At 43.3% G+C, this 14,226-nt stretch overlaps 1 protein-coding gene across 3 annotated transcripts in view; it reads right to left on the bottom strand.

Moving 5' to 3' along the window:
* The window catches only part of LOC142759306 (allantoinase, mitochondrial-like), a 65,088-nt gene extending 51,098 nt beyond the window's left edge, over positions 1–13,990 (bottom strand). The window contains exons 1-4 of one of the 3 annotated variants that reach the window (XM_075861352.1): positions 13,768–13,990; positions 12,282–12,479; positions 8,440–8,594; positions 5,648–5,799 (exon numbers count right to left, since the gene is read on the bottom strand). In XM_075861352.1, coding sequence (XP_075717467.1) covers positions 5,648–5,799; positions 8,440–8,594; positions 12,282–12,479; positions 13,768–13,789 — 527 coding nt within the window. In that variant the 5' untranslated portion in view covers positions 13,790–13,990. The remainder of the gene's footprint in view (positions 1–5,647; positions 5,800–8,439; positions 8,595–12,281; positions 12,480–13,767) is intronic. The other 2 variants (XM_075861353.1, XM_075861354.1) reach the window with 2 other exon arrangements.
* Between the last annotated feature and the right edge of the window lie 236 nt (positions 13,991–14,226).

Genomic DNA, 14,226 nt, shown 5'->3' with positions numbered 1-14,226 from the left:
GTGTGTGGTGTGTGCTGAGTGTCGTGAAAGGGACTGACTGAAAATAAAAAGAACTAGGAGGTAGTGGTTGCTGCCCTATCTGTAGAAAATGTTTGGAGTGGAGTGGAGCTCAGTGCACAGTTAAAGGGGTTTGCCCTTCTTTAACATTTATGGCATATCCACAGGATATGCCATAAATGTCCGATAGATGTGGGTCCCACCTCTGGGAACTGCGCCTTTCTCTAGAACGGGGCCCTCTAAACCCCGTTCTGCCTTTCTCGGCTCCCGCTGCTTTCCTGGTCGGGAGTTACAAAAACAGCAAAGCTTGCTGAGCTATGCTGTTTCTGTTACTCCCTAAGGCTGGGTTCACACACCCTATTTACGGACGTAATTTGGGCGTTTTAACCTCAAATTACGTCCGAAAATACGGCTCCAATGCGCCAGCAAACATCTGCCCATTCATTTGAATGGGCTTCACGATGTTCTGTGCCGACGGTCATTTTTTTACGTGCCGCTGTCAAAAGACGGCACGTAAAAAAGACGCCCGCGTCAAAGAAGTGCCTGTCACTTCTTGGGATGTAATTGGAGCCGTTTTCCATTGACACCATAGAAAAACAGCTCCAATTACGTCCGTAATGGACGCAGCGAAAAGCGCCGGCAACTTGCCATTACGTCTGAAATTCAGGAGCTGTTTTCTCCTGAAAACAGCTCCGTGATTTCAGCCGTAATGGACGCTGCCGTGTGAACATACCCTTAGAAGTGATTAGCCGTTACGGAAGCAGCGTAGCACTGCAGCACATGCTTCCGTAACTGCAATTCACGTAGCTTTGCTGTTTTTGTAACTCCCGACCATCTAATCAGGAAGTGGCCGGAAAGCAGCGGGAGCCGAGAAAGGCAGAACAGGGTTTAGGAGGCCCATTCTAGACATAGGTGCGGGTCCCAGAGGTGGGACCCGCTTCCATCAGGCGTTTATGGCATATCCTGTGGATATGCCATAAATGTCCAACCCTTTAGGGTATGTTCACACATACTATTTACGGACGTAATTCGGGCGTTTTAGCCCCGAATTACGTCCGAAAATGCGCCTCAATAGCGTCGGCAAACATCTGCCCATTCATTTGAATGGGTCTTACGATGTTCTGTTCTTACGGTCATTTTTTTTACGCCCCGCTGTCAAAAGGCGGGCGTAAAAAAGACGCCCGCGTCAAAGAAGTGCCTGTCACTTCTTGGGACGTAATTGGAGCCGTTATTCATTGACTCCAATGAAAAGCAGCTCCAGTTACGTCCGTATTGGACGCGGCGTTCAAGCGCCTGCACATGCCGTTACGGCTGAAATGACAGGGCTGTTTTCTCCTGAAAACAGCCCCGTAATTTCGGCCATTATGGACGCTGTAGTGTGAACATACCCTTAAAGTTTTCACTCACTTTGTGGTCACCACACTGTGGTGGCCTCCTCAAGCACTCTATGGGTGCCACCCCCACTTCACCACCACAAGTACACTTATTTTATTATTGGTTTACTACTTTGGTTATAGTATTTTGCTGTATAAATTAAGTTTACTCATACTAGTGTATTGGTTATTAGAATTGCAAGTATTTATTAAAAAAAATAAAAAAATTCTGTCATCACTTCCTCGGTTAAGCACTAATGCATTCCTATAGGTGAAGTGTTGCAAGTTAGTCCTGCTTGATAAGTGACAGTGTAATGAGCAAGATAAAGTCATTATAAGTTAGTTATGAGTGCTTTGTGTTATACTCAGTTATTAGATATGGAAATTATTTACATTATTTATGTTTGTTACTTGTGTTCTAAACTAGGAATAAAACATGCAATATAGATTTGTATAGTTTTAAAGGCGCACGGGCGTGGTTAGGTTATGGGTGGCATAGGCACATTGTTTGCACGGGGGCCCTCTGCAGTCTGTCTCCGCCTCTGAATAATTCAATATAGTCACCAATCCTCATGTGTTTGTTCTTCCATGCTGTGACCTGTAGTTCTACTGTATACTCCAGTCCTATACCTGAGAGGGGTGAGAAACATGCTGCTTGTGTTTCAATTGATATGTCGGTATCTATTTTAATCCTGCGAATATATTAAAAACAATCTTCTGAAGCGTGTGCATTGTAGTGCTCTACTATTTTTTTATTTATTCATAGCCACAGGTTCTCTAAAACGGTCTACGCACAGGTATAAGACTGGAGTATGCAGTGGAACTACAGGTCACAGCAGTGGCGTAACTACCGCGGTAGCAGCAGTAGCGGCTGCTACGGGGCCCGGGGCTTGAGGGGGCCCGGTGGCGCCGCTAGCAGCCGTTATGGCTACTACAGCGGTAGCGTCGCTACTGTGGGGCCCGCGACGCCGAGCCTTACACAGGCCCTCTCATGCCTGTAGGTGTCGCTAGCACCGGAGGGGGCCCCAGTGCTAGCGGCAGCCAAATACATGTATTAGCACTGAATGGCCGGGCATGTTCCGTGCCTGACCATCCAGTGCCTTACAATGACACTGATTGGCTAGCGGCGCGATGACATCATCGCGCCGCTTCCATGCTTAGAAGGTGCTGATTGGCGGGGCAAGTCATTCTGCCCCGCCAATCAGCGTCATTGGAGGACGCTCGTTCAGCTCCTGCAGACATGCTCAGAAGAGAGCATGTCTGCATCGCCAGTGAACAGCGTGGGAACCGGAGAATGTGAGTATGTCAAGTTTTTGTTTTTTTCCCCTCATAAAAATGTGAATGGCATTATCTATAGTGGGGGGGGGGGGGTCATCTTTATGTGGGCTATTATATATAGGGTTCTATATGTGGGGCAGTAGCTACAGGGGGGTCTATATGTGGGGGTGTGGGCCACTATATACAGGGGGCTCTATATGTGGGCCATTATATACAGGGGGCTCTATATGTGGGCCACTATATACAGGGGGGGTCTATATGTTTGCCACTATATACAGGGGGCTCTATATGTGAGCCATTATATACAGGGGGCTCTATATGTGGGCCACTATATACAGGGGGGTCTATATGTGGGCCACTATATACAGGGGGGGCGTTACCTGTGGGGCACTAGCAACAGGGTGGCTATATGTAGTGCACAGTCTACAGGGGTGGGCTATATGTGGGACACTATATACAGGGGGAGCTATATGTGAGACACTATGTACAGAGGTGGGCTATACGTGGAGCAAGAACTATAGGGGAAGCTATATGTAGGGCAGCACCGTGGCTCAGTGGTTAGCACTATTGCCTTGCAGCTCTGGAGTCCATATGTGGGCACTATCTATAGGGGCTTCTATGTAGGTCACTATCTACAGGGGCCACGTTGTGTGTTTGTGACAGTTATATTTAGATGTGTTGAGAATTTTAACTTTGTTTACAGGTGCAGAAATGTTTTAAAAGTGAGAAGCTGAAGACATCTGAACGGAAAACTGCAGAAATGGGTCATGGCCGGTAGAAATCCATCATAGATGTCTGAACCGGAGGGAGAAGAAAAGAACTAGAATCTGAGACGTCACCGGTGAGTCACTTAATGTAAATGTTTATTCTGCCTCTAATCAGTATTGTAGTCACTGTATGATCTGCAGCGAGATGATGGTGGTATGATTTTTTTTGTGAAACCGCATCTCCCAGCATATCCTTATCATTGTTCAGGCCATGCTGGGAGCTGTAGTTTTACGCCGTACAAACCTATACGCAGTGGCGTAACTACCGCTATAGCAGCCGTAGCGACTTCTACAGGGCCTGCAGCATGAGGGGGCCCGTGCCACCCGCCGGCACGGCCCCCTCCCATGGCAGCAGGCTCCGCTAGCAGCCGCAATGGCTGCTACAGCACGACGCCACTGAAGGGGTTGTTCCTACATAAGACATGTATCCCCTAATCACAGGATAGGGGATACATGTGTGATCGCTGGCAGCGATGAGGAGAACGGGGGACCGAAAGTCCCCCCTAAGTTCTCCATGACAAACCTCGGACTTCCGGGGTCTGTGTCGGCAGCTCCGTAGAAATGAATGGAGCGCCGGTCGCGCTTGTGCGCATGCGTGACTAGCGCTCCTTTCATTTTTATTGAGCTGCGCAGACGCCGGAAGTCCGAAGTTAGTCATGGAGAACTTCGGGGGACTTTCGGTCCCCCATTCTCCTTATCGCTGCCAGCGATCACACATGTATCCCCTATCCTGTGGATAGGGGATGCATGTCTTTTGTAGGACAAACTATAGGCCGTTTTTTTTGGGGGGGGGGTACATTGCGTTATCTACAGAGTAGGCTGTATGGCATTATCTACAGGGGGGGCTGTATGGCATTCTCTACAGGGGGGACTGTATGGCGTTATCTACAGGGGGGCTGTATGGCGTTATCTACAGAGGGGGTCTGTATGGCGTTATCTACAGGGGGGCTGTATGGCGTTATCTGCAGGGGGCTGTGTATGGTGCTATCTATAGGGGGGCGCTGTGTGGTGGAATCTATAGGGAGGCACTATCTACAAAGGGGGGGGGGGTTGCGTGATACCCAGCAGAGGGGGGGCCCTAGTCAAAAGTTTGCTATGGGGCCCAGTCTTTCCTAGTTACGCCCCTGGGTCACAGCATGGTGGAACAAACACACGAGGATTTGTGACTATATTGAACCATTACAAAAATTTTCCTGTTAGTTAATAGTGGACTTCTTATGAAAGATTTAGTTATATATTGTCTGTTTTATTGCATAATAGAGCAGAAGAGCAGCAGAGTATTTTATATTGAGGAACTTGGACTACGTTCTAAAGACTACCAGCTCGGCTATACCAGCTTTACCTGTGCTTAAATTTTGTTAAGGACTCTAATTTCATAAGATAAAAAATGTGATACTTTTTTGCGCCATTTAGTAAAAAAAAATGTATACTGCGGGGTATGCAGTTTTTTGAACATTGAAGCTTATGTCATCTCACGCCATTTATCTCAGGATACGTCAAGCTAAGGGCTTATTCAGACAAACGGGATATACGTCCGTGCAACGCGCGTGATTTTCCTGCGTGTCGCACGGACCTATATTAGTCTATGGGACCGTGCAGACAGTTGCGTGATTTTTAGGCAGCGTGAGTCCGCTGCGAAAAAGTCACGACATGACCGTTCTTTGGGCGTATTTCGTGCATCACGCACCCATTGAAGTCAATGGGTGCGTGAAAATCACGCATGCCACACGGAAGCACTTCCGTGGGACGAGCGTGATTCGCGCAACAGCTGTCAAACTATGAATGAAAACAGAAAAGCACCACGTGCTTTTCTGTTTACAAACATCCAAACGGAGTGTCATAACGATTCGCGTTACAGTTGTTAAAGAAGTGAAGGGAAACACTTCTTTACTGTTTCGTAACATAAAAATGGAGTGTCATAATGATGCCGGCTGCGTGAAAATCACGCAGCCACGCACCATATACAGATGTCACACTGAATGTTTGCGCGCGCAAAACGCAGCGTTTTTTGCATGCGCAAAACGGACAAGTTTGTGTGATTAAGGCCTAAGAGGTATATTTTACTAATTATGAAAATTTGCCCAGGTTTTTACAATGTTCAGCGATATTTCCACAGATCCAATCCCCTTGGTTATCAAGGTATGCATTCTCAAGACAGTGACGTAGATAAATGGCATTACCACAAATAAAATGGCCTCTTGTTATGAGTATGTTTGATCGTACTTTCCTTACAGTGGCATATCTACAATGGTTGTAATTCCTCCAGCAGCAGCTGACATTGTGGCAGTCCTGTAACCCTCCCAGGAAGTGCGCCCTGGTTCATTAACATGAACGTGTGGGTCTATGATGCCAGCCATGACAACAAGTTCCCCGACATCCAGCAACTGTTCAATAAAAAATATAAAGTTATAAGAATTATTCATGTCAAGGTTAAAGGTCCATTCACACTTTGCGGTTGAGGTGCAGTACGAAACGCATAGTAAAACCACATCTTAATTTGAAGTGATTTTCGATGCGATTGCGTTTTCAACAGCATTGAAAAATTAACTAAATTGAGGTAAAAATATTTACGTTTTTCAGATGCAGTTCTAACCTCACCTCAACCGCAATGTGTAAATGGACCCTTAGGCTATGTTCACACGGGGTATTTTGCCGAGTTTTTTGACGCGGAAACCGCGTTGCAAAACTCGGCAGAAACGGCCCGAGAACGCCTCCCATTGATTTCAATGGGAGGCATCGGCGTCTTTTTCCCGCGAGCAGTAAAACTGCCTCGCGGGAAAAAGAAGCGACATGCCCTATCTTCGGGCGCTTCCGCCTCCGACCTCCCATTGACTTCAATGGGAGGCAGGAGAAAGCGTATTTCTCGCTGTTTTATGCCCGCGGCGCTCAATGGCCGCGGGCGAAAAACGGCGCGATAATTGCCGCGAAAATCGGCGTGCATGGAGAGGAATATCTGCCTCAAAGTTCCAAACGGAATTTTGAGGCAGATATTCCTCCCCCAAAATACTCCGTGTGAACATAGCCTTAGTCTTCTACACAACCATCTCACTATCTATTTTGCCTAAGATTCATGTAAATATTTGAAAAGCTCCACTTTATCCATATTATTATTTTGATTTACATTTTCTCAAAATGTTAAAACTCAAAGGGATCAACTATGTCATTATTATTTGAGACTTTAACTATTTACTTCTACCTGCAAGTAGAACTGTTCATATGTACTTTCCTGTGTTTCAACTGTTTAACAAAGACATATTGAAACAGAAAAACTCCCCTTTACAAAGAGTGACATATTTGATCAATACTGCTCCCTACAAATTAGGCCCCATGCACAAGAGCGTGATCGGTCCGTGATATACTGTCCGCAGGTCGGCCGCATGTCTCGGGCCGAGCACAGTGCAGGGAGCCGGACTCCTAGCGTCATACTTATCTATGACGCTATGTGTCACTGCCTCTCCGCCGAACTACTGTCCCGTACTGAAAACATGATTACAGTGCGGGACATAGATTTATACTAATGAGTTACTGTTTCTATGGTAGTTACAGCAGAGGAAGCGTGATCTCGCAAGATCTCGCTGTAAATGACAGGTTACAACGAGATCACGCTTCCTCTGCTGTAACTACCATAGAAACAGTAACGAAGTGCAGAGATTGTGAATAGACATCCCGTGGAATGTCTATTCACTGTCTAAACACTTCAGTATTGTTAATGTGTTAGTATAAGACAGCACATAAGGATCTAGCAGGATCCCTATGCGCTGAGTAAATGAATGGAGAGGAGTGCATGAGGCTGATTGGTCAGCGTCATACACTCCCCTGTACAATGCCCACTTGCTCTAAAGTAAAAATACGCCCACTTGGGCATTAAGCAACTCATTAGCATAAATCTAAAATCGCTAATAAAGTGGTAAAAATAGATCGTTTTTTAAAATAAAAAGCACTGCTATCACCTACATTATAGCACCGATCTCCTTATGTATGAGATAGGGCACTTATAATGTGGTGACAGAGCCTCTTTAAAGAGGTTGTCTTGGGACTCCCCTCTTAGTCACAGCAGAGAGTAGAATAGAACATCTCTCTCTGGAGGACCCAGCTCTCACGTGTATTACACTGACAGTCAATTAATTTCATTAGGTACCATGTAATGCTTAAAGGGATTGTCCAAGATTAGGAAAACATGGCTGCTTTTTTCCGGAAACAGCACCGCAACTGTTTACAGGTTGTGTCTAGTATTTCAGCTCAGCTTTATTGACTTCAATGGAGCCAAGCTGTTTCTGGAATAAAGCAGCCTTTTTAATCTTGGACAACCTCTTTAATTTCTCCTGCAGCATACAGATGTAGCCATCTTTACCTTGACTTTTAAAGCATTAAATAAACAACGGCTAGATCTCTTATCTTGACTTTTTCAATAACTTTTCAATGGCTTTTGTTGTGTGATATCACGCTGCAGCAAGTTATCAGAATCAAGTTAAAGATGGCTACATCTGTACATAAGTGGAGGGACTCTACATTGTAGATCACAATGTTGAGACACGAATCTGAAAGTGACAAACTGCATGTTGCTTCCTTATGTATAAAAGAAAACCAGCAACATTATTACATCTCAAAATGTCCATCCAAAAATGCAGGACACCTTAAGACCGCTCATTCCACTCAGGAACGCCTCCAAATCACATAGAAATACCTCTTTTCATGCTAGCTGATCGGTTCGGGGTCTGGGTATCCGACCCCCACCGATCATACACTGATGACCTATCCTGTGGATAGGTCAGCAGTATGAAAAACCGCCCCCTGCCTGGACAACCCATTTAATAAGTTGGCCCATTTCACGCCATGGTTTGCAGGACAGTCCCGCATATTAAAAGGCTGTTGTGAACTATGCCAGATTAGATTTTTCTGATCCGCAAGCTTTGAGCTTTCAGATTACTTACTGTTTTGTGTCACTCTGTGATAATATTGATTCCTACGTACGTGACAAATTAGAGTAAAAAGTACTTACATTGCATAGTCACCATGGGTATTACCTGTGATCCACTTGGCTGTACTTTTCCCCAAGGTAGAATATTACTGATCTTGCCATCAGTGATGATGATATCAGCAGCGGATATGGTGTTGCCTGTTACCACTCTTTTACTCCTTACGATGTTCATCTTTGATCCTAATGTTGCATTTATACTTCCTATGGCACAGCAGTAACAGATTGGTTAGTAGCATACGGCTTAGGTCTCCCTCACAAAGGTCCATGATCTTAAGTACATGTTCAGTATAGGATTTACATCGTAGGAGTCTGTAGGTATAAGATGCTCTGAGATAACATTTTTATCAGCCAATATAAATGTAGCAGAGACAGGGCCAGCACTGCATGAATACCAAAACTTTTACCAGGGATGATCGAGCGTCTCGTGCCATATGGCTTATTTGTTTATTATGAGAAATCTGTACAGCCCAAAACTTTAGTCTCTCCAGACTGTTAGGGCATGACCACACATGGCGGAATTCCTCCGCAACTGTCCGCATCAATGCCGCACCTAATCCGGGTTGCGGATTACGGCTGCGGATCTGCACAAAATGTGCAGAAAATTGATGCGGACTAGCTGCTGCGGACTGCGGGAAAAGTGCTTCCCTTCTCCCTATCAGTGCAGGATAGAGAGAAGGGACAGCACTTTCCCTAGTGAAAGTAAAAGAAATTCATACTTACCGCCCGTTGTCTTTATGACGCGTCCCTCCTTCGGCATCCAGCCCGACCTCCCTGGATGACGCGCCAGTCCATGTGACCGCTGCAGCCTGTGCTTGGCCTGTGATTGGCTGCAGCCGTCACTTACTCTGAAACGTCATCCTGGGAGGCCGGACTGGAGACAGAAACAGGGAGTTCTCGGTAAGTACGAACTTCATTTTTTTTTACAGATACATGTATATTGAGATCGGTAGTCACTGTCCCGGGTGCAGAAACAGTTACTGCCGATCGCTTAACTCTTTCAGCACCCTGGACAGTGACTATTTACTGACGTCTCCTAGCAACGCTCCCGTCATTACGGGAGCCCCATTGACTTCCTCAGTCTGGCTGTAGACCTAGAAATACATAGGTCCAGCCAGAATGAAGAAATGTCAAGTAAAAAAAGCAAGACGCATCCGCAGCACACATGACATGTGCATGACAGCTGCGGACTTCATTGCGGAACTTTGAATCTCCATTGAAGTCAATGGAGAAATTCCGCCATGAGTCCGCCACTGCTCCGCAACAGACAGAGCATGCTGCGGACACCAAATTCCGCTCCGCAGCCTATGCTCCGCAGCGGAATTGTACGCATCGTGTAAACGAACACTGCGAAATTAAAGTGAAAGTCAATGTAGAAACGGCTCCGCTGCGGATTAACGCTGCGGAGTGTCCGCAGCGGAATTTAAGTGCAATTCCGCCATGTGTGAACCCGCCCTTAGGATCTGATTCTACATTTATTGTGGTCATCGACTTAATTGACCATTTATTAGCAGTAAACCCATGCCATCCCAGTCAGTAGTTTTGAAGACGATTTCAACTTATATCATAAAAATGACCAGATAATAGTAAATAAAAAATTAGAGCAATTGTAAAGTTTGGTAATTCTGATTTTTTATTTGTAGAGATACTGTATATATCCTATATCCTCATAGCCATTTTTTATATAGTGACAACAGGAAGTGCAGCCATATTGGAAAAACCGCAACCAACAGAGATTTTTGTCAGTATGCACTACATATCAATAACATGTGTTTCCACCAATTTCAGAAAAACTATATTTAAGAGTGACAACCAATATGGGAGCACTTACTACTGTCAATCCCAAAAACCTGTAGCTACGGCATTTCATGTTAAAAAATTATTTTGATTTATTCAAGTATTATTAAAACATGTTACAAAAGTGAAAGTCCAGAAATAATGCAAGATTGCTTACGCTTACTCGTTTTGAATCCTAAGGTTCTTGGTCACAGCAAGGTAAGATGCATAAGGAACCTTGCATTATTTCTGAGCTTTTATTTAACATGTAACATGTTTTAATAATAATTGAATAAATCAGAAGAATTTTTTTGGCGTTTTTGGGATTGAGTAAACCTTCTGCAAACCAGCAGCTTTCCGTTATTTGAAAACAAGGAATGGGATACAATATACTGAGTATGTAAAGTGGTGAGCTAGATTCTTTTTTACTTACTACTGTCACTTTTGCAAAAATGTCCGCCACAAGAATAAAGAAAAAAAAATAAGCTTATCACTCTAAGTGAAAAAAATAAAATAAAAAAAGTCCAAACTTTGACTGTAATACTAACTTCTCATTTGTTAAAGGGGTTTTCCACTAGTGGATGACTGATGACCTATCCACCGGATAGCCAGGACTCACCGGTACGTCCCGGTGCCTTAAAGCACTGCAATACAGGACGTACTGGTGCGTCCTGGTGCGGCAAGGGGTTAAACGGTCAAAGCTCCGGTCATGGAATAGCGGCCGAATGCCAGACCCTCCCTTCTGAGCCCTACAGTGCGCCCAAACAGCAGTTTACGTCCACATATATGCCATACCCAGGAGAACCTGCTTAACAGCTTGATGTATTTGTCTTCAGTGGCATGAACTGGGCACAACTTATTGTGCACTAAAATGGCATAGACCTGTGGAAAATTGCACATCCACTGATCGTTCATTTCTAATAAAAAAAAACTACCTGTGGGGTCAAAATGCCCACTACACCCCTTAAAAATGACTTGAGGGGTGCAGTTTCCTGCGAAAATCACCAAAATAGGCCTCACATGCGCATTTGATCTTTCACTCCTGAGCCCTGTCATATGTCCAGGCAAATGATAAATGTCTTGAGACGTGTAGTTTACAAAATGGGGTAACTTCTCAGGGTTTTACACTCTACTCTGGTACCTAAGGGAGCTCTGCAAATACGTCATGGCACCTGTACACCAGTACAGCAAAATCTGCGCTCTAAAAGCCAAATGGGGCTCCTTCCATTTTGAGCTCTGTCATGTGCCCAAACACCAGTTTAGGGCCACACATTCGGTATTGCCGTACTCGGGAGAAATTGGGTAACAAATTGTGTGTTGTTTTTACCCCTTGTGAAAATGAAAAATTGGGAGCAAAACTACATATTTTTGGGAAAAAAATATTTTTTCATTTTCACTGCCTAATTCTAATACAATCTATAAAACACCTGTGGGATCAAAATGCTCACTACACCCCTAGATGATTACCCTGAGGGGTCTAGTTTCCAAAATAGAGTCACTTTTCACGGGTTTCTACTGTACTGGTACCTGTGCTCTGCAAATGCGACATGGCACCCAAAAACCAATCAAGCAAAATCTACATGCCAAGTAGCTTCACGATTGTTGGGGTGCTTTTTCTCCTTTATTCCTTGTGCAAATAAAAACAATTCAACATTTTAGTGGAAAGAATGTAGATTTTAATTTTCACTGCCTAATTCCAATAAATTCAGCAAAAAAACAGTGGGGTCAAAATGCTCACTATACCGCTAGATAAATTCCATGGGGGATGTACTTTCTCAAATGGGGTCACTTTTGCAGGGTTTGCACTGTTTTAGCCCCTCAGGGGCTTTGCAAATGTGACATGGCACCGCAAACCATTCCAGCAAAACTTGAGCTCCAAAAGTCAAATGGTGCTCCTTACTTTCTAAGCCCTGCCGTGTGTCCAAACAGCAGTTTTACCACCACATATGGGGTATTGGTGTGCTCAGAAGGGTTTGCTTTACAAATGTTGGGGTGCTTTTTCTACTTAATCTATTGTGAAAATGAAAAAATATGAGCTAAAACTACATTTTCAATTTCACAGCATAATTCCAATAAATTCAGGAAAAACTTGTGGGGTCAAAATGCTAACTATACCTCTAGAAATACCTCTAGAAATATTCCTTGAGGGGTGTAGTTTCCAAAATGGCGTCACTTTTGGGGGGTTTCCACTGTTTTGGTCCCTCCAGGGCGTTGCAAACACGACATGGCACTGAAAACTATTCCAGTCAAATCTGCTCTCCAAAATCCAAATGGTGCTCCTTACACATTTTGGGGTGCTTTTTCTATTTATTCCTTGTAAAAATTAAAAATGTCTAAGTTTTTTCAGAAAAAAGTAGATTTTCATTGTTTACAGACTAATAACAATAAGTTTAGCAAAAAAAAACCTGTGGGGTCAAAATGCTAACTATACCACTAGATACATTTCTTAAGGGGTGTAGTTTTCAAAATAGGGTCACTTTTGGGGGGTTTCCACTGTTTTGGCACCACAAGACCTCTTCAAACCTGACATGGGGGTATATTCTTAAAAAAGAGGAGGCCCCAAAATCCACTAGGTGCTCCTTTACTTCTGAGGCCGGTGTTTCAGTCCATTAGGATACTAGGGCCATATGTGGGACATTTCTAAAAACTGCAGAATCTGGGAAATAAATATTGAGTTGCGTTTCTCTGGTAAAACTTTCTGTATTAAAGAAAAAAATGTATAACCAATGAATTTTGGGGAAAAATAAAAATAATTTTACATTTCACCTCTACTCTGCTTTAACTCGTGTGAAAAGCCTAAAGGGTTAAGAAATTTTCTAAATGCTGTTTTGAATACTTTGATGGGTGCAGTTTTTTTTAAATGGGGTGACTTATGGGGGTTTGTATTGTATTGTATGGGCCTCTCAAAGCCACACCAGAACTGAACTGGTCCCTGAAAAAAATAACCTTTTGAAATTTTCTTGAAAATGTAAGAAATTTCTGCTAAAGTTCTAAGCCTTGTAACGTCCTAGAAAAGTAAAAGGATGTTAAAAAAAAACGATGCCAATCTAAAGTAGACATATGGGAAATTTTAATTAGCAACTATTTTTTGTGGTATAACTATTTGTGTTACAAGCAGATACATTTAAATTGATAAAAATGCAAATTTTTGCAATTTTTCACAAAATTTTGGTGTTCTTCCCAATTAAATACTGAATACAATTAAATACTGAATGTATCGACCAAATTTTACCAGTACCATAAAGTCCAATATGTCAAAAGAAAACAGTCTCAGAATCGCTTGGATAGGTAAAAGCATTGCAAAGTTATTACTCTGTCAGGAAGGTCAAAAGTGGCCACTGCGGGAAGGGGTTAAAGAGATACAATGTTTACAGGATCCTGTACTCACATCACAGAAATAAATACACTTGAGAATATATATTAAAAATTGCAAAAACTATTTAGAACTTTATAAAGCAATGTATAAAAAGGAACACATATAGGAGGAATACATAAAGAACGAACACATAGAGGATGAATACATAAAGGAGGAATACATAGAGAAATGCATATTGCTGCAGCCAGTGAATCTGTAAAGATTGTAATCTCTGTTTCCTATTACCTGGTTTTGTTTTCATAGACATAGTGATCTCACAGTGCGGTTCAGTTTTATCTGTGTCCTTTGATATCTCTTCTATTTATAGGTGTGTTTGATGACTTGATTTCTCCCCAGTGAAAGCTTTTTCTCCTTGGATTTCTGGCTACCTTTCGGCTATATCAGTGTCACTTTTGTCCCTAGGACTCCCCCAGTAATCTTTGCTCTCTGACCAGTGTCAGTGCTATTAATGTTTTTCTTTCCTGTCCTGTTTGCTGACCCTAATAATTGTTGCAATACTCATTCCCTCTCAGTCTGCTCATTCTCCCTATGTAAAGATTAATTATTGACTTCCTCAGCAGAGGCCAACATGGACATTATTATCCAGGGTGTAGTTGAATTTACCTAACCTATCATTTATAATCTGAAACTATAGTACAATATATACAATCTTATATACTCAGAGATCAGATTGGTTGGTATCTT

This window comes from Rhinoderma darwinii, chromosome 4 (assembly GCF_050947455.1).
Source record: "Rhinoderma darwinii isolate aRhiDar2 chromosome 4, aRhiDar2.hap1, whole genome shotgun sequence".
Classification (NCBI taxonomy): domain Eukaryota; kingdom Metazoa; phylum Chordata; class Amphibia; order Anura; family Rhinodermatidae; genus Rhinoderma; species Rhinoderma darwinii.
Note: the sequence above shows the minus strand (reverse complement) of the source record. Positions and strands in the feature narration are given on the sequence as shown.